At 57.2% G+C, this 17,654-nt stretch overlaps 1 protein-coding gene across 2 annotated transcripts; it reads right to left on the reverse strand.

Moving 5' to 3' along the window:
* Nucleotides 1-4,142: 4,142 nt before the first annotated feature.
* OSBPL7 (oxysterol binding protein like 7) lies at nt 4,143-16,394 on the reverse strand. Of its 2 annotated transcripts, XM_015247901.3 has the most exons (23): nt 16,237-16,394; nt 14,809-14,963; nt 14,583-14,708; nt 14,361-14,414; nt 13,636-13,749; nt 13,177-13,287; nt 12,964-13,081; nt 12,200-12,303; nt 11,755-11,847; nt 11,544-11,676; nt 11,359-11,453; nt 11,103-11,198; nt 10,291-10,428; nt 9,676-9,769; nt 8,777-9,009; nt 8,468-8,605; nt 7,372-7,435; nt 7,195-7,273; nt 6,136-6,280; nt 5,889-6,033; nt 5,676-5,802; nt 5,344-5,466; nt 4,143-5,177 (listed from the first exon to the last, which is right to left on the reverse strand). In XM_015247901.3, exons 2-23 carry the CDS (start codon nt 14,881-14,883, stop codon nt 5,069-5,071), a joined length of 2,514 nt encoding a protein of 837 aa, XP_015103387.1. In that variant the 5' UTR covers nt 14,884-14,963; nt 16,237-16,394; the 3' UTR covers nt 4,143-5,068. The 2 variants fall into 2 exon arrangements, 1 of the variants encoding a protein (XP_015103387.1); XR_012059623.1 differs by lacking the exon at nt 4,143-5,177 and having other exon boundaries at nt 5,345-5,466; nt 5,676-5,758.
* Nucleotides 16,395-17,654: the final 1,260 nt, after the last annotated feature.

The following is a 17,654-nucleotide window of genomic DNA, read 5'->3' on the forward strand; positions in this document are numbered from 1 at the left end:
CCCCCCCCCAGGCCACCTGGGCGGTTTCTGGGAGAGTGGAGACCCCTGGGTCTCTCAGAAAGGGGTGTTTCCTGCCCCAGTGAGTGTTCTCTGAAGATGAAGGTGGTCAGTGGTTGAGTGCACTGCTGACAAATGGTGTCTGTGCTGTCATTTATCATTGCCGAGCTGGGCCCCAGCCACAGCAGATTCCTGGGGGCCTGACACTCTGAGCAGATATGGTGGGTGCAGCCACCAGCCACATGGGCTCAGGATGGGCCTGAGTTGATCCTTTCAAGAGACCCAGGCTCCCTCTTGAGGATACTTAAAGAATCTCACCACCTCCATCCTGGATATACTGACTCTGAAGCCAACTCATCCCCATTCTCTTTCTCTCCAGCTCCTGTCCAGACCCTTCCAATTTCTTCTTCCACCCACACCCTCCCCATAGTCCAGCCCACCCATCATTTTTAGATGCCTCTCATGTTAGGAACCAGCAAGGCCCAGCATCCCTAGGGTCCTGGCATCATGGCTCATAGTGCCAACAGTTTGGACTTACCTCCTCCAAATATATTAAGGCCTGGAAGCATCTTCCAGGAACCTGAGGATTTTGAACTACATGATGACATGTTAATGAGACATAGGTGTTACTTTAGAACCCCTACTCCCAAGGTCAAGTTCCTGCAGCCCCTGGGGGCACCTTGCCCTGGAGCTGACTCTGGTGTGTCGGGGATCTCAAGCGCTGTCAGCGACTCCTCTCTGCATGGGCTTTTAGGGGGCAGGCGAGGAGAGGATGAGGGTGGGATAAGAACCAGGGTGGATCAATCTATGAACTCTTTAGGCCAGGTGCCTGGTTAAGAGTCTATACCAGGAATAGGTCATTGGGTGAACAAGACTCAGCCCAGGCCAGCCTGTGAGGGTCCCCCTGAAGTCTCTGCTACCCTCTCTGGCCACCTAAGGGGCACAGAGATGGGTCCCGGGGGAGAGCGCTAAGCCCCACATCCTTTTCTGCCCTTGCTGGAACCAGAGGGTCTTTAAAAGGGAAGTCACTTGTTTAGTGGGTTCTTTCCAGGAAGGCAGCATCATTAAGCAAATGATCCAGACCAAAGGGGTCCCCTGAGAATTCTTTAAGGTGCCTGTGGAGAACTGGGACCACAACAGTACAACCTAGGAGAGGAAAGTTCTAGGGGACAGACCGAAACCAGTGGACTTGAAGTTGGACATCAAGACCTTTGCATCCTGAGCAGGCATTGGTCAGATACTTCAGGTACCCCCCCACTGCTTTCTTCCTGCAGCAGAAGTGGTGGGAAACCACCCCCCTGCCACCCCCACCACATCCACACACCCACCTGAGCTGCATGCCATCGGAGGAGCAGGGAGGTGGGTGCTAGTTCATCTGACTCCTTCTGCCCTGAACACCGACTCCAGCTTTGGGAACTCAGATCCACACCCTGACCTCCAGGAGGGGCTGGGAAGTGTCCCATGAGAACTTCAGGTGAGCACATAATGACTCTGCCCAAACCCCTGCACTAGGAGACCTTGAACTCTAGCACAGCTTCCTGCAGCATAAGGCCATGTCCCTAGGACGACCCCCACCCCTCTTGAGATGCCTGCCTGAGAAAGCTCAGTGCTGCCAGGAGAATTTGCTGCTTGTTCCAGCCCACACCTGACCCTAGGCCCCTAACTTCCCTTTCTTAGAGCATTTACTCAAAAGGGCTTACAATTGTGACTCTGTCCTCCGTCCCTCCTCCACCTCCAATAGGAGTGTTTTTCTCAAGGACATGAAAGTCGTTCCTGGAAATGTAGTCATCAGGAGGGGTAGCACCCTGTCTCCAGTCTCTCCCAGAGGACAGAACCCTAAGATGACCGCCGCTGGCAGGCGCCCTGGCCTAACGACATTGACACTGCATGACCTCTTGTAATTTGTCATTTTTTCTTCTTTGACCCTGCCTGAGTTCCCGCAGTCCTTCCTACTCCTTCATTCTCCCCTTAGACACCCAGGCTCCTCTGCATGGATTGAATGGAGCTCAGCTCTTTCCTCTCCGGTCAGTAGTCACAGAACTAAATCTGTTTTCATAACTTCAATTAATGTCTGATGGTGTTTACTTCTGACACCAACCTCCTCCGCTGATTCGACTCTTTCCTCGCTCTGGGGTTTACTACAAACATACCCCCAAACCACTATTTATTCAGAAGATTCAGGGAACTGGGGGGGGGTCGTTAAGTATTTCCAGCCTTTTTGCCCCTAGCTACCCGGGCATCCCCATCACCTATCCAATAATGAACTTTAAAAATATAATTTGAATCTCTCTCTAAGTGGAGCTGCTTGGGGTTGGCGGGACCACAGTAGGTGAGGTGAAGCTCCTGTCACCATTACTGGGCCCAGGTTTTCCCCTGCTGTTCAAGCTCTGACCTTCTTCCCACGTCCAGGGGAGCAGGTCCCTGGCTTCACAAACTGGTGTGTCCCACCTCCCATCTTTCCCAAGCTGAGTCAAGATGTGGGCTGTTGAGCCCACATCCTCCCATCTGCCCAGGCCCACCATATCCTCCAAACAAGGCCAGTGGTCTGCACCTAGGCAGGGCTGCTCCAAGGCCCTGTGGTCAGCAGTCCCCCTGTGCGTCCTCAGACTAGACTGAGATGGGCTTGACAAGGGGGCCCACTGTTCCTTCTCAGACCAGACTTGAGCACTTGAGGAGGTGGCCGCCACCCTCTACACCTACAGCTGCTTCTTGTCCCTTCACTCTGTCCACAGAGCCCAGCCTGGAGTCAGCCTGGCCTGAGCGCCCCACCAAACCCTGGCTGGGTGGGGAGGCTTTCTGAGGTGACAGCAGTCCTCTAGCAGGGAGGGCCCCAGCGAGAGCAAACCAACCTGACCATCCTAACCATCTCCCTGCCATTGGGTTGGCACCCAGAGGGGAGAGGACGCTGATCCAGACGGCCAAAGCCACAGGTGATTTGGTTCCTGTGGATAGAGGAGCTGCCACAGTCTCCTGTCTCCATTAGAAAAATAACTTTGGAATTTGGTCTACTTGAAACTCTAGTTCTTAAAATATGCAGAGGTTGAACATCGTCTGGTCAATCAGGCTCTGTGCGGCTCTGAGTGGAAAGGGTGGGGGAGGAAGACAGTGCACCTTGTTTTAAAAAGATCCTGAATGCGTGCAGGCTTTGGCTTTCTTTGGAATGGGTTGAGGTTATTTCTGGTGCATGGTGTCAGGACAAATGTGTTCCTTTTAGAGCTCCCTGTAAATAAATTGTGGAAATGTGGACCACACCCGGCCCTGGAGTGAGGGTGTGGGGGCACCGGAGGAGAGGAAGAAGAAGAAAACTAGAATTGGAGAGCTGCCGTAGCTCAGCGGACCCCTCTGCTCTTGCCACCTTCCTGAGAAAGCATGACCTCCTCCTGGGACATCCATCAAACCAGACCAAGGCCTGTGGTCACAGTGGGGTGGGGTGAGGGGTTAGGAGACAACTAATAGGATCAGGAGCCTGGCTCACTACTCTTACATCCCCCTCTGAGACACAGAAGAAGCCAAATGAGGGAATGGAGTCTCTGAAGGGAAAGGTAAGACACTTGGCCAAGATCACACAGCTTTGGAATAACAGAGCTGGGATCTGAACTCAGCCCAGGTGGTTGGGGAGGGGAGAACCTGCAGCTTGCCTTGTTCTCCCATCTCTTCTAGTCCCTCCCCACCTCCGCCTTTCCTTGAACAGTCACTGAGTGGGGTGAGGAAGTGAGCGCAGACCTAAACGAGGATGTTGAGCATGGAGCCAGCTTCTGTGCTGGAGGGGGACAGGAACTACACAATATTCTGCCTGGTTGAAGAGTTTGGGTTTTCCCTTTAGGCACTGAGAAGCAATGGATGTATTTGAAGCAGGCACGGGGTGCCATATTTGTCTTTTAAAATATCCCCCTGAAAGGCAGTGTTAAGAATGGAAGTGCCTGAGGCTCTGAGGATACTGCAGTTGTCCAGGCGAAAGTTGACAAGGGCCCATCCTAAGTCAGGTGCAACTGAGAGAAGGCGCCAGAGCTGAGAGACACCGAGGTAGAATCAACAGGATGTGAGGATTAAGGGAGAGGTGACATTAGGTTTTAGCCTGGGTGAGTAGGGGGCCATGAGCCTTCATTTCACTTGAACACGTGTTTTGAAATGAATGGTCGCAGGCCAAAGTTTGGGACAGTCTTTATTGGAGCTTGGAATGTCATAGCCATTCACCTTAATCAGAGGCAGACTGAGAAAATGAGCAGCAAAGGGGGCGGACACCCGGCAGCGGGGACGTCCAGGCTACAAGAGGAATCCTGCTCGCCTGCAAGCAGTACACAGACACGCGCACGCACACGCACACACGCTCTCCGACACAAACTGACACTCTCACGGGTCCTCACTCACTCCCGGTGGGTCTGAGGCCAGGCGCCCTTCCTGCCCAGTCTGCTCTGAGGGGATCCGCCGAGCTGAGACTGAAGGAAACCACTTGAGGTCCAAGGATAAAGGAGCTGGAAGCTGCAGGCATTTTGCAGTTTGGGAGAAGGGGATCCAGGAGGATGAGAGAAATTGCCAGGGCCAAGCAAAGGGAGCCCCCTGGCCCAGGGTGTGGGGAGAAGATGCTGGAGATGGGGAATGGGAGGGATGGGGCTGGAAGAAAAGGCCGTCCCCTCTCCTTCAGTCACTCTAACCTCAATGCTGGGGCCAGAGTCCTGGGCACAGGAAGCCTGGGGAGTATCAAGGGATCCCCTGTGTCCTAGGAAGGCACTGAAATGGGGAACAGATCCTGGAGGGTCTGGAGTCTCCCCCAAGTACCCCAAGGGGGAAAGACGGGGGATGACAAAGCAAGGAGGGTCTTACATGCCGGTTGTCTGGGGCAACGAGACTGGGGAAGCACGAATCCTGCTTCTCACCCTAGACCAGGTGTGGACAGTGGGCTGAGATGCAGCCCCTCTGGCCAGCAGAGGGGAGAGGGCCAGAGCCAGGGCTGCCCCTTTGGTCTCCAGGGCAGTGAGTGGGAGAGCCTGGCCTCGCCCAAGTGTCCGTGGCGGGGTGGTGGGGGGTGGAGGCAGGAGGGAGGAACTGGGGCCTCCTGCCCCCTGGGCCAGGGCTACCAGAGCACAGCCCCATCCAGGTTCCCATAGCCTGGCTCAGCCCGCAGCCGCCAGTACGTGTTGTTGGTCACCCACCACTCCTTCCCGCTGCTGTCTGTCTGCCGCCTGGGGGGACGGGGAAAGGGAAAACAAGAGGTGAACATCCAGAAATAAGGCCGCTGTCCCCAGATGCTGCCTCCCACTGCTGGCCCCACTCAAAGCAGGAAGGGGCTACAGGGAAGAGGAGGGGAGCCTGGGTCGCAGAGAGACCCAGGGCAGAGGGCAGAGGCACCTGAAGAAGCGAGCATGGTGGACAATGTTGTTCTCTTCCATCACTTTGCGCCTGTCTCGCTGAAGCTGCTCGATCCTTCTCTTCTGGGCCTCGGCAGCCTGTATGTTCCCCTCCTCCAGGTACCTGAGCATCCAGGCTGCAGTCAGCAGAACTGCCTCTACCCTCAGGAGCCCCCACATTCAAGGCCTCTGTCCTGCCCAGTTCTGCCCCAAACAGGCCCCATCTCCCCCTGTGGAGACTCAAGGAAGGAAGGACACAGTCCCAGGTCTGTGTGGAACCCACAGGGGAGGGAGGAGCTCCGGGTTCTAGAGCAGCAACTGCCTGGCACTGACCTCTGGTCTGGCCGGAGCCGCGTGTCAGTGGAAGGCAGAGACCGTTTCAGCTCAGCCGTCAGCTCATTCAGCTCCAAGGCAAACTGAGTGAAGCCGAAGTTTCGCTCATGGTTTGGGGGCATTGAGTCTGGGGGGAAGGCAGGGGGCTGGGGCAGGTGGACTGTGCCACAGCAGCCCTTACCCCGCCCAGTCCACCCCGGCTGCCCCACTTACTGGGTTTCCAGATGCACTGCCCACCCGGTGGGGGCCCTCGGTACAGCCCCTCATGCCACTTCCCGAAGAGTCGGTGGAGGACGCGGCCACTTCGGCTCAACACAGCACCCTGAACCTCGTGGACGTTGGAGCTCCAGTACTTGGCCTGGGGTGGGGGTGGGGGCGGGGGGCTTAGGGAGGTGTCCCCTCCCCTTGCCTGGGGCGAGCTGCTGGGGGCGGACAGGCAGGGGCAGGGTGGTGTGCCCACCTTGCAGAAGGTGATCTTGCAGTGGCAGGAGCTGTCCTGTGTGTTCCGGATGAGCACCTCCCCGTAGTGCTCAATCCAGCGCTGGCCACTCAGGATGTTGTGAATGCAGGACGTCACCTTGTTCCACTCAAAGTGGTCCCCAAACCTGAGAGAGACAGAGCGTTGGGGAGGGCAGCTGGCCAGCCCTGGGGAACTATGCGCCACCCTGAGCCAGGGAGCACCTGTCTCATTGGAGCAGTTCACACACATGGGTCTGCAGAAGGAAACCTGGGGCCCTGGTTCCAGCTCATCGTCCTTCCATGAAGAATGACATATTTATAAAGCAGAGCAGCCTTCACAGAAAGTATTCAGCCGACACATCTCCATTTGTTGAGAAAGCCCTTGAGTGCCTAAGTCATGGGGGTAAAACCATAGACTGGGTCCCTGGCCTTGGGTGCCAGGGACCATGGTCGGTCTGTTCACATATATCACTCTGTTTACTCCGCACTTCTGTCAGGCATTACTTATTACTCTTATTTTATAGACAAGTGGACTCGAGGCTCTGAGATGTCAAGTCTTCTTGCTGCTTGCGTAACTATTCAGTGCTAGAACTGAGACTCCTACCGAGGACTTCTGACCCCGAAGTCCAGGGCCTCCCCAACCCCTGCACCGGCCTCTGGCTGCAGTGCCCCCAGTAAAATGAGTTAGATGAGCGTGTTTCAAATGTGGTTTGTGAGCAGTCCTGAAATCACTTTAGGTTTCTGTGTACATGTGTGTGTGTGCTTGTGTGTCTATGAGTTACTGTGCACTGGCTTGAAGTCTCAAATGCATTCCTTACTGTGAGTCACGGTCAGAAAGTGTGAAAACTACTCGGTCAGATGACCTTCACAAGCCCTTCCAGCTGGAAGATTTTTCACCTTTCTTTATTGGCAACTGCTGTGCACATAGGTGTAAAATGTACAGAACCTGCCCCACCCTAAGCAGCTTCAGGCCTCTCTCCAGTCCCTGCCACCTCCTGGTCCCAGCCTGGAGGATGGCCTGTGGCCTGGGCCTGGCTGCGGAGCATTCAGGAACACTCACCTGGGCAGGCTCACGTTGACTGTCCCCACAGGCACAATCTCCAGGGATTTGCCCCAGAACTTGTTCTTCCACTTCATGTCTGGAGTTGGGTTGGGGGAGGGAGATGAACAGCAGAGATAAGACCAGAAAGTGTTCCAGCCCCTCCCCCATCTGCCCTTCACACCCAGCCCCCCTCACCTTGCCAGAAGATGAAGTTCTCAGACTCCGCATGGCACGCCGAGATGGGGGGGTGGTGGGAGACCTTGATGAGTAAGGAAGTTCTCTTCAGGATGCACCTGACCCCAGACCCCCCAAGGCCCTCACCCCTCCCCCAGTTTCCCTGTGGACCAGAAGACCAGTTAGTTCCAGGTCTCTTGTCCCTTTCACCCTTGGCCACCATCCAAATTCCATCATCCTCTCCTTTCCCCTGAGGCCCCTACATTCTTCCTTCTCACTCACTCCCCTCTGGGCCCTCCTTGCCAACCTTGTGTATAGTGCCCTCCAGAGACCCTGCCCAAGCCTACAAAGTCCCCTAGCAGTGACAGGTGGGACCTCTACCTGTGCCCTGCCTGAAAGCCAGCCCTCCTGTGGGGATCCTCTTCCTTCATCATCTTCTCCCCCAAAGTTGATTATCAACTCGCAACCTCCACAACACACCCTTAGAAAAACTCAGGCTTGTCCTCCTTGGAACAAGTCCCCATATAGAACCTTGAACTTGGGGATCCCACGGCCTATCTTCCTGCCTCCTCCCATTCCCTGGTGCACACCACTGCTTGAATGTTCTTATCAAGTTCAATCCTAAGCATGTCACTCTACCACTTAAAACCCTCCCATGGCTCCCCATTGCCTTCAGAACTTAAAAACCAACCAACCAACCAACCCTTTCTAACCTTCACCTACAGGGCTCCTCAGGGTTTGGCTCTGCCTTATCTTCCAGCCTTGTCTCTAACTCTTCCTAAATATGCTCCATTTGTTCCTTTACATTGTCTGCAACATCCCATTCTCCCCACCCCCTTGGGCAACTAGCAAACTCCAATTCATCCTTCAAGACTTAGCTCAGGATCACCCACTAGAGCTGAATAACATCCTATGAGCTTCCATGATCCCAGCTCTAGAACATGGTGCAGTAACTCCTTGTTTCACGTCCGGCTCCCACACTAAGCGGGGAGCCCCTTCCCCCAACTACCCGACTGCCAGCTGCTCCCTCCATGGAGGCCCTGTGTTTCCTGCTCTTGGCCACCTGGCTACCTCTTCCCTCCTCCACCCCCGCCCCCAGCCTCTTCCGGGCCCATACCTGCTCACTGATGAAGCGGAAGCCTCTGTCAGGCCGCTCGCACTCATAGGTCTCCCCCAGGACAGGGTTGAAGGGCTTGCAGCCCGCCCGGTGGTAGGTGGAGGAGTAGGCGGAGACAGCAAAGGCTGCAATGTACACCTGGGGACGAGGGGCGCCGGGGGATCAGAGGAGACGCCACCCCACCACCAGCAAGGGCTGGGGGGCTGGGGTGAACCTTCAGCAGCAGGGAAGGGCCCACCAGGGTGTTCTGGGAGACGGGATCCTGGGAGGACGAGGCAGCCTGGGGCTGGGCTGGGGCGGCGGGCGTACCATGCGCTCGCAGGGGTCGGTGGTGCGGCTGGCCTGGTCCAGGAGGCTGCTGTACTCCAGTTCCTCGCAGAGCCGCTGCAGGGTGTTGAGTGGCTCATTGAGCTGCACAGGCATCGATACCTTCGACAGGTCCTTGCCGATGTTGTTCCGCAGGATGTTCCACAGGCTCACGTCGGCCCCGGGCCCACTGGCCGCAGGCAGACATCGGCGGCGGGGAGGCCCCACAGCTCCCCCTGGAACACAGCCCCAGGGTGTTGCCCTGCCTGTCACTTTCCGCTGGGCACCGGCATCCAGGCACCTCCAGAGCTCCTGAGGTGCTCCTGGGTATGGTCACTCCCAGGCCCCAGCATGGACTCACTGTGGGGCAGGCGGCTGCAGAGCTAATTCTTGGTGAGCTCCTGGGGATTTAGGTGGGCAGCAGGGCTAAGAACCTGACAGGGCAGTTCCCACTGCTGGAAACCTGCACCCCAGAAGCCCTTCCTGAGCCCCCACCCTTGGCTTCTGCTCCCTTTCATAAACAGAAACCAATGTCAGGATTACTCGGCCCATTTTATAGACAAGGAAATAGGCTCCAAGAAGCAAAATGACACGTCTAAAGCCACGCTGCTAAAAAGTGGCTGAGTGGGCCCTTCTGTTTCTGTCAGGCCCACATGGGAGCCTTCTCAGGAGACTGGAGGGGAGGCCAGCCCTCAGCTGAGCCTGTCCCACCCCAGAGCCACCCCTGCAACATAGCTCACGGCTTAGCCTTCCTCGCAGCCCGGAGTCACCCCTGGAGTCAGTATCCAAAGCCATTAGCCCACCAGCACTACAAGGGACTGCTTCTCAAGGGGCCTGGACTGTGGACAAACTCTGTTTCTGTGCCCACCTCTAGCCCTCCCTCCTGCCCGCCTGGCTGGCACCTTTCTGATAGCGCTCGGCTCCCCTGAGGTCCAGCACCTCCTCAGACAGGCTGGTGGTGACTTCACTGGTGCACGACTCCTCCTCCTCCGAGCCCTGTGCCAGGACAGATGATAGGCCAGGCAGACTGGGCAGTGCCCAGAGCCTGGCAAGAATCTGCCCAGCTAGCCCTTTGGTGGGAAGGGGAAGAGAATGTACTGGGAGTGGGCTGAGCCCTAAGGCACTGCCCTGGGAGGCCTAGCATCATGACGTGCCCTGCCACCTTGGGAGAGGGCCTGGCCTCACAACTGGTGCAAGACAGCTCAGGGACTTGACAGCACACAAAAGGAAGGGAAGGGAAGTTGGGGATTACTGAGAGAGCACTGCAGCTAAAATGGGGTCACAGGGAGATGACTGGGGGTGGAGCTGAGGAAGAAGTTTCAGGAGGATCCAATGGAGACAGAGCACATCAAACTGGAAGAAGGGTCCCCAGCAGGTTTCTGAGCACGGCTGCACAAACCCAGCATGTTTGGACATGCAGAGACAGCGGCTGAGGTGCTTGGAAAGGACTTGGGAATCTATAGATTCTAGTCTCCCTGAACCCTACTCCTCTATTCCCAGGGTCCCTCTTCCCTCACCTCATTCTCAGAAGAGCTGGCAGACAGGAGAACCTCACAGGCATCAAAGAACTCTGTGTGGGAATCAGCAAGGGACAGGACACTGCTCTGGGACAGCTGAGGAGTCAGCTCTCGCCCCTTCATGTACAGAGCTTCTTGCTGTGGGTGTGAGACAGGGGTCAGGCCCGAGGCCCGGCCAGAGTGACAGGCTGGGCTCCCCTGAACTGGCAGTTCCCTTGAGAGGGAAGCCTGACTGGGGACTTTAATTGCCTAGTCTGAACCTGCAGAGCAGGAGAAGATGCGGAGGAGAACGAGTGTGGTGGGCTACTCAGGCCTAGGGGAGTGATCACCAGCCTGGGAGTAAGGAGACATGGGTTCCATAATCACCACTCATGCTTCCTGGGCACTGACACTGAGCCCCTCCAAGCCCTGTGAGTATACCAGCTCAGTCAGTCCCCACACTCATCCTGTGAAGTAGGTATGATTCCTGCCCCCATTTTGCAGATTTAGGACAATGAGGCTCAGGGTCACAGAGCAAGCCTGCAGTGGAGCCAAATTCAAACCCATGCTGTAGGGGAGCCTGGGCCCATCAATTAGATTCTTTGAATCTCAGTTTCCCTGTCTGTAAACTTGAGGGTTAGAATCGCTGCCTCACGGGACTCTGACTTAAAAGCAAAAGCACTCTACGTGCAGTTAAGGAATCACAGATGCGGCTGCTGCCCATGTTTTGGGAAAGGGGTTGGAGTTTTGGGTCTGAAAACCAACCATGCTTTCACTCCTGCTGAGAAAAAAGGCCCAGAGGAATGATGCCCACAGCCCACCCTGGCTCCCACCTCCTCGGGGTTGAGGGAGCTGAAGGAGTCTGCAGTGGTGTCGGAGGAGACGGACAGTGAGTGGAGGCGCTTCGGGCCACCTGGGGCCTCAGAGATCTGCAGGGAGACAGTGAGGGGACAGGTGCTGGGAGGTGAAGCCCTCCCTGGCCTGTCTCTGCCAACCCCCTTCCCGGCCCAGGTCTGCTCCCACCTCCAGCCCTGCAGTTCTTGGCTTTGGGCCCTCTCCTCCCATCGGCCATCCTGTCCCCAGCCTCACCCCCATCCTGGACAACTCTGAACCCTGGTGCAGGTCCTTCAGTCGGTCCCGTTCAGCGGTGAGAGCAGCCAGGACGCTGCTGAGGGAGCTGTGCACTGTTGGGGCAGGGGCCAGCTGTCAGACTCCCTCCCTCTCCCTCTCCTTCTCCCCATCTGCTCCTGGCCACCCCTCCAGCACGCACTCACCCTTCTGGGCCAGGGCCCAGAAACTGCGCTGCAGGTGGGCATAGTCTGGGGTTGGCAGCCCACGGGGGCCAGAGGGGTCCCGGGACTCCAAGTAGCGAGATAGGTTGGGAACAGAGCCATGGAGACGACCCACCTGTAGACGAAGGGGAGAGGTTGAAGGGGCTTCTTCAGAGCCTCCCCCCAGCATCTTAGGGCCCACACCCCACCTCACCCGTCCGATGGTGTCGTCCTTGGCAAAGCTCTGAGTGCACCACATGCGGCTGGTCCGCTTCCCCTTCTTGGGTCTCTCGGTCGTCACTGAGGCCTGGCAAGTCGAGGTGGGGAAGTTTCACTCTCAGAGTGAGGAAAACCACCAAAGCCAGGAGAGAGGCAGATGGCCATGGAGGAGGACGCAGAGACACAGACATCCCGGAGGCAAAGGACCGACAGCCTGGCAGGTGCATGGGCACAAGAGGAAGGGGTCGCTCCAAAGGGGCAGAGAGACAACCCTGAGGCACTGTGGACAAGGTGGGGAGGGGCAACTAGGAGACGGTGGCTCCTCAGGAAACTGCAGCTTGTAAGGGGGACAGGGTACCTGTCCAGGGAAGCGATGGAGATGAAGGTGGCAAGAGGAGAGAGCGCCCCAGGCAGGACCCTGCCTCCTCCCTGGATCTCACCTGGTGTGTGGGGATAACGGGAGCTGAAGGGATCCGGTGCAGGGACTCCAGGCTCTGGAGGAGTCTGTGTAATTCCTGGAGCTTCCCCTGACACTCAGAGAGCTCTGCGGAAAGAATGAATGAGGAAGTCCCTCTCCCTGCACTGGCCGGGTGCCCCAGTCTGCCCCTCAGCTTCCTTTCGTCTTCCAGGCACTGCACCCCACAGCCACGGAGGTGCCGACACCGCTTCCACACCCCCTACTCACGAGCCTAAAGCGGTTTGCAGCTCCTACCCTCTGGTCTGGCCTCAGAGGAAGGTAGGTGCCCCATCAGCTCTCTGTCTCCAGACCACACCTTACCTCTGCTGCCTCCACACAGGCTGGGGGCCCTCACTTTGCTCTTTCCACTTGGTTGGCACTTCCCTCTCCCAGGACAACATCACAGCTCAACTCCAGGAACCTGGTCCCAGAGCACACTCCCCACCCTGGAGCCACTGCTCAGGACCCCTCCTGTGTTGGTATTCCGGATGTGAGCCCTGGCCCTGTGTCTGGGTCAGTCCATGTGCCTACGGCATGAACCCTGTCATCCTCTGTAAGCCTGAGGCTCCCCAGGGCAGGCCTGTGTAGACCTGATCAGTGTAAAGGCAGAAGCTGTCTCCCCATCAGACGGGGGCTCCCTGAGGCAGGGATGGAGGTAACATTTTCTCCTCCTTGTGACTGCTGGTGCCACCCAGACACAACAGCATGGGCCCTCCCCACAGAGTCACGGTGCCAGGGGCCCCTCACCATGAGAGCAACGGTCTAGCCCATCACTGTCCCTCAGCCAGGAAGACACCTTCTCCCGAGGTCCAACCCCTGGCAGAGCCGAGGCACCACCCGCTGTTGGAGGCTGAGCACCGGGAACCTGTGGGGTGAGTCAAGGGTCAGAAAGGATGGGACCCACCTTCCCAAATTCTGAATCCCCACGTCACCTGTCCCTTGCCTCAGGGCCCATCTTACCTTCCGGTGAGTGGTGCTGGGCAGCAGGCCTCGGGGCACGTCCACGTGCTGGGCCAGGCGGTGGGCACGCAGCTGGGCCACCCAGCTCTGGAACAGGTCCTGGGATTTGATCTACAGAAGTGACAGAGAAGGAGAGGGACGCATGAAGGGAAGGACTGCTTTCTAGGGGCAAGAAGTCAAGGTTCTGGTCCCCAGGCAAGCAGGGTCTCTCCTTACAGCACCCAGCCTGTGCAAAAGCCCCTTGCTGTGAGGCAAGAACAGCTTCCCCAAGTGTCTGAGCCCTTGGCCCTGTGCCATACCAACCAACAGGGCCAGTTCGTCATTGGCTGTTGTATATGTTGGGAACGCCCTTTTGGTCAAACTCAGACAGACCCTTGGCCCCTGCGCCTCTCTCCTGTGTGTCCCAGTGTCTCTGCCAGGCTGGAGGCCAAACCACCACCTGGTTCCCAGGGATGTCACCTTCAGGTGGTAGATGTTGTCTTCAGTGTCAAGGTCAATGCGCTGGGCCTTTTTGTTGATGGACATGACCGACAGTCGGACATCAATGGAGCCATGGAGCTTCCCCTTGGTGATCTGGGGTGGAGGGGTTGGAGGGCTAAGGAAGACTGCTTTTAGGCCACCAGCGCCACCATCTTCCTGAGACCACTCTAGGCTCATGGGCCAGGCAGCAAGTTCACCCTCATGCCCAAGTCACAGTATCAGCAGGGACATGTCAGCCATCCTCCTGGGCACAGGATGGCCCACTATGTCAAGTCACAATCTGAGCTCTTAGGGAGTCATGGAGTGAGGAAAACTTTTCCCATCCTCAGGAATCTGCAAGGCTGAGGAAGGAAAAACTTTCTTGGAGAGAGCCTGGTTGTCTAGGCCTTTAGTTCTGTGTTCCTTCATGAGCACGGGACAAGGATGAGAATGATAAAGCCCTCATCTCTTGGGCACTTATTTGTGCCAGGCACTGTCCCGACAGTGCTCACCAAGATGAAGACTACAAATGGGTGACCGCCCTCTTTCCACCTTAGAGATGAAGAGGTGAGGCCCAGGGAAGTAACCTGCCCAAGACCCCATATCCAGCAAATGGTGTACTTGGGATTCAAATCTTGCTCTGGAGGATTCCAGAAGCCCCCTGCCTGCCCAGGGCACTCTGGTGCCAGATCCCGCCCACCCCTTCAGCCGAGGCCCTGACTCACATCTTGCCGAGTCGTGGCATAGCGAAGGATCCCATCCTCGAGTACAAAGTATCTCTGTGATGTTGCCATGAAGGAACGGGACCCAGGAGACCGAGAGGAAAGAGTGTGAGGAAAGAGCAACCACATGGACATTGTTTTCTTGACACAAAGACACCCTGTACTGCCCGCAGGTCCCAGTCCTGCCCCCGCACCCGGCCCCTCCCTTTGCCCTGCCCGCCCTACCTTGTGCCAGCCCTTCAGAGGCCACTTCCTCTTCTTGAGCAGGTGGCCTTCCTGCCTCTCCGGCATGATACCCTCTGCCCCCAACCGGCCCCGAGGCTCCTCCACCACCTCCCACAGCTCGGAGGCCTGCAGTCCAGGACAGAGTCGGGGAGCAACCAGTGAGGCGACCACATCTCTCCCTCCCCTGTGAGCCGAGCTGGCCCCTCCTGCTTCCCCATTCTCAGACCTGCTGGGCACTGCTGGGCTTTGCAGACTGAGTGCTCTCTGCCAAGGAGGGAGGGTCCCACTCTTGGAAGTCCATGGAGAGGGGAGTGGCCACTCCCTGCTGAGGATGGAGAGCAGAGTGGAAGGGGAAGGACGTCACCTTGTCCTAAGAGGGCCCTTGAAGCACAGAAAGACCCCATTAGCACAGACCTAGCTATCACCTTGCCCACCTCCAAACCCTTCTGCATCCTCTGAGTTGAAAGCCCACCAGCACATCTTCCGCTTACCTGTCACGCCTCTCCAGAGCCTGTCCCTGCCCCGCTCTGGGCAGGTCTCCCTGCCCACACCCTCCCACTGTGGTCACTGCCCCAAGAGGTGAACTAGCGCACAGCTGGCAGGCTGGTGCCAAGAGAAAACCTCAGAAAGTCCTCCTAGCCCCACCTTAAGCACACATTCTCCAGCTCCAGGAAACACTTGGTGTTTTCCCTGGAGGATTCCCTGGGGGTGATCAGAGGTGAGGCAGAGAGGTGAGGCAGGGGAGTGAAGGAAGAGGATCCAAAAAAGGACAGAGGGATTCAGAGACTGGACAAGCAAGATCTCGATCCAGTTCCTCCTCCTTCAGGATCTCTAACGCCACCACCATGGGTTGGGAACTCCTCTACCATTATCCCGTTACAGAATCCCCCAACCACTTGACCCCAACTCCCCATCATACCCTCTAGTTCTTGGGCTCCCATTTTCTGCATGGGATAGCTGAGGCCCGAGACAGCCCCCAGTTTCCCCTGTGCCTCCTCCTGTCAATCATCCCCTTAGGATGACCACCTTGGATTCTCAGTCTCCTGCAAAGCCTCCTTTCTTCCTTCTCAGTCCTTGGGGATCCTGAGAAGTGCCACCCACCCAGAGAGAGCAGGGGACAGGCCAATGGAGACACATGATAAGGTCCGCACAGGTCCCGCAGCAGTGCCCACTGGCGCCCTTGGCACAAGCCCTGGCCATCCTGGCTCCGCGGGGAGATCAATAATGCATGAGGCTGTGTGTGTGAGACGGGGGAGGGGCCTGGAGGGGCAAGGTTGGCACCTGAGGAGCTGAGGCCAGCAGGGGACAGGGATGCGGTGGGGCACGGGTGGCCAGGAGGTTGGGCAGAGGGGTCCATGCTGCCTGAGGCTGACCCGGGGGGAAACTCCTGCATTCAGCCATTGGAAGTTCCCAAACTCTTCCGGTGTTTGGGTATCTCTGTGCCCTTTTCCTGGCCCTGCGGGATCTTGGCCCCTCACTGCTTGCGGGTGGAAGGGGAAGCTCTGTTAGTAGAGGGTGCAGGTTGATGTGAGCCAGGTGGGTGCCCCCTTTCCACCTCCATTCCCACCCTCATCTCCGGAGGAGCAGACTCGCCAGCTTCAGGTGGGGAAGCCCTCTCTGGGAATGTCAGCTGATGCCAGCATGGCCCCCTTACCCCAGGGTCCATGGACGCCAGTGCTCCTTGGTCCGCGCGCCGCTCTGCCTCTGAGTCACCGTCTCTGAGCCGCCCGCTCCCTGCTCAGAGCTGAGTAGTGGCAGCAGCTGCTGCAGGAACCAGGAAGGAAGGAGACGTCGGAGCCTCCCCTCTAGCCGGATCTCCCCACCTCCACCTCCCCCGGCCCCTCCTCCCGCCAAGCTCCGGGCAGCCGCTCAGCTCTGCCCCCCTGCTCCCTGGAGGACTCAGGGCTGAGCCGACTCCCCAACACCCCAGAGGCTTGGGGCTGGGGGCAGAGTTCCCACTTGGGCACAGTTCCAGATAGATCACAGAGAACTGGGGAGCTGTTGGCCTCAAGCCAGTGGTGGTAAAGGGTTTACCCAGACTAGCACGGCCTTGACCACAGTTAGTACTCAAGGCCATTTCCTTATTAACCCCCCCGCCTCTCTCATTTTACATCTGAAAATAGATTGCAAAATTTGGAGCCAGCAAAGCTATCAGGTTGACGGGAAGGGAGGGATGCCCCTGTGGGACCATGAAAGACAGTGCCAAGGGCACAGTCAGCAGGGCAGTCAAGGCTCGAGAGGGCCAGCCAGTGGCCCCCACATTGACACCGTCATTGTGGGTGATGTCCCACCAGGTCAGGACCCAAGGGGGTGCTGGAAGCACCAATGTGGTAAGACAAATCCTACCCCAGAGCCTGGAGCCTGCAGAGTCTCTGGACCAGGACTGGGTTTGGAGCAACAACCAGTTGGCTCTTAAAGGGCAAGGTGGAGCCAACTTCAGCACCCATGGCCTCCCTTTCTGAGTACCTTTGCCCTTCCACTGGAGTACTGTGTCTGGCTGCTCAGTTCTAGTTAGAAACTAGCTTTTGAGAAAGCTGTAGAATTCATTCAAATGAATATGAAATGGACTGACAGCTGTAACTGGAGTGTAGCTGCTTTCTGGAAAGGGTTTTTAATAGTGGGGCCTCAGGTACCACAAGGTGAAGGATGCAATGCAAGGTTCTTCTTTAATTCCCAAAATAACATAAGCCATTTCCCCCACCCAGCCGTCCCCACAGAAGCCTTGGTTTACCCTTCAGGGTCTTACACATCTCTCAGGCGATGCCCACTCCCTGTTCCATTCGGAACATCAGCACTGTTCCTGTCACCCTAGGGAGGTGTTGTCAGCACCACCTGGCAGGTTTCTGGGACTCAGGGAGGCCACTGGAAAGCACTGGGCAGGCAGGCCAGCTCTGGTATTCAGGAGCCTCAAGGGTTTTCTAATTCACATCATATCGATTGAGCACTGTGGGAAATAGGTCCTGGACTAGGGAAGGAAAAGCTGCCGCAGAACATCACTGCCAGGGCAGTGTCCGCCCGGGACTAAGGGAGCTGTGGCACGGCTCCAGGTCCTAGAGAATGCTCAACAGCCAC

The sequence above is a fragment of the Vicugna pacos genome, chromosome 16 (assembly GCF_048564905.1).
Source record: "Vicugna pacos chromosome 16, VicPac4, whole genome shotgun sequence".
In the NCBI taxonomy this organism is placed as follows: domain Eukaryota; kingdom Metazoa; phylum Chordata; class Mammalia; order Artiodactyla; family Camelidae; genus Vicugna; species Vicugna pacos.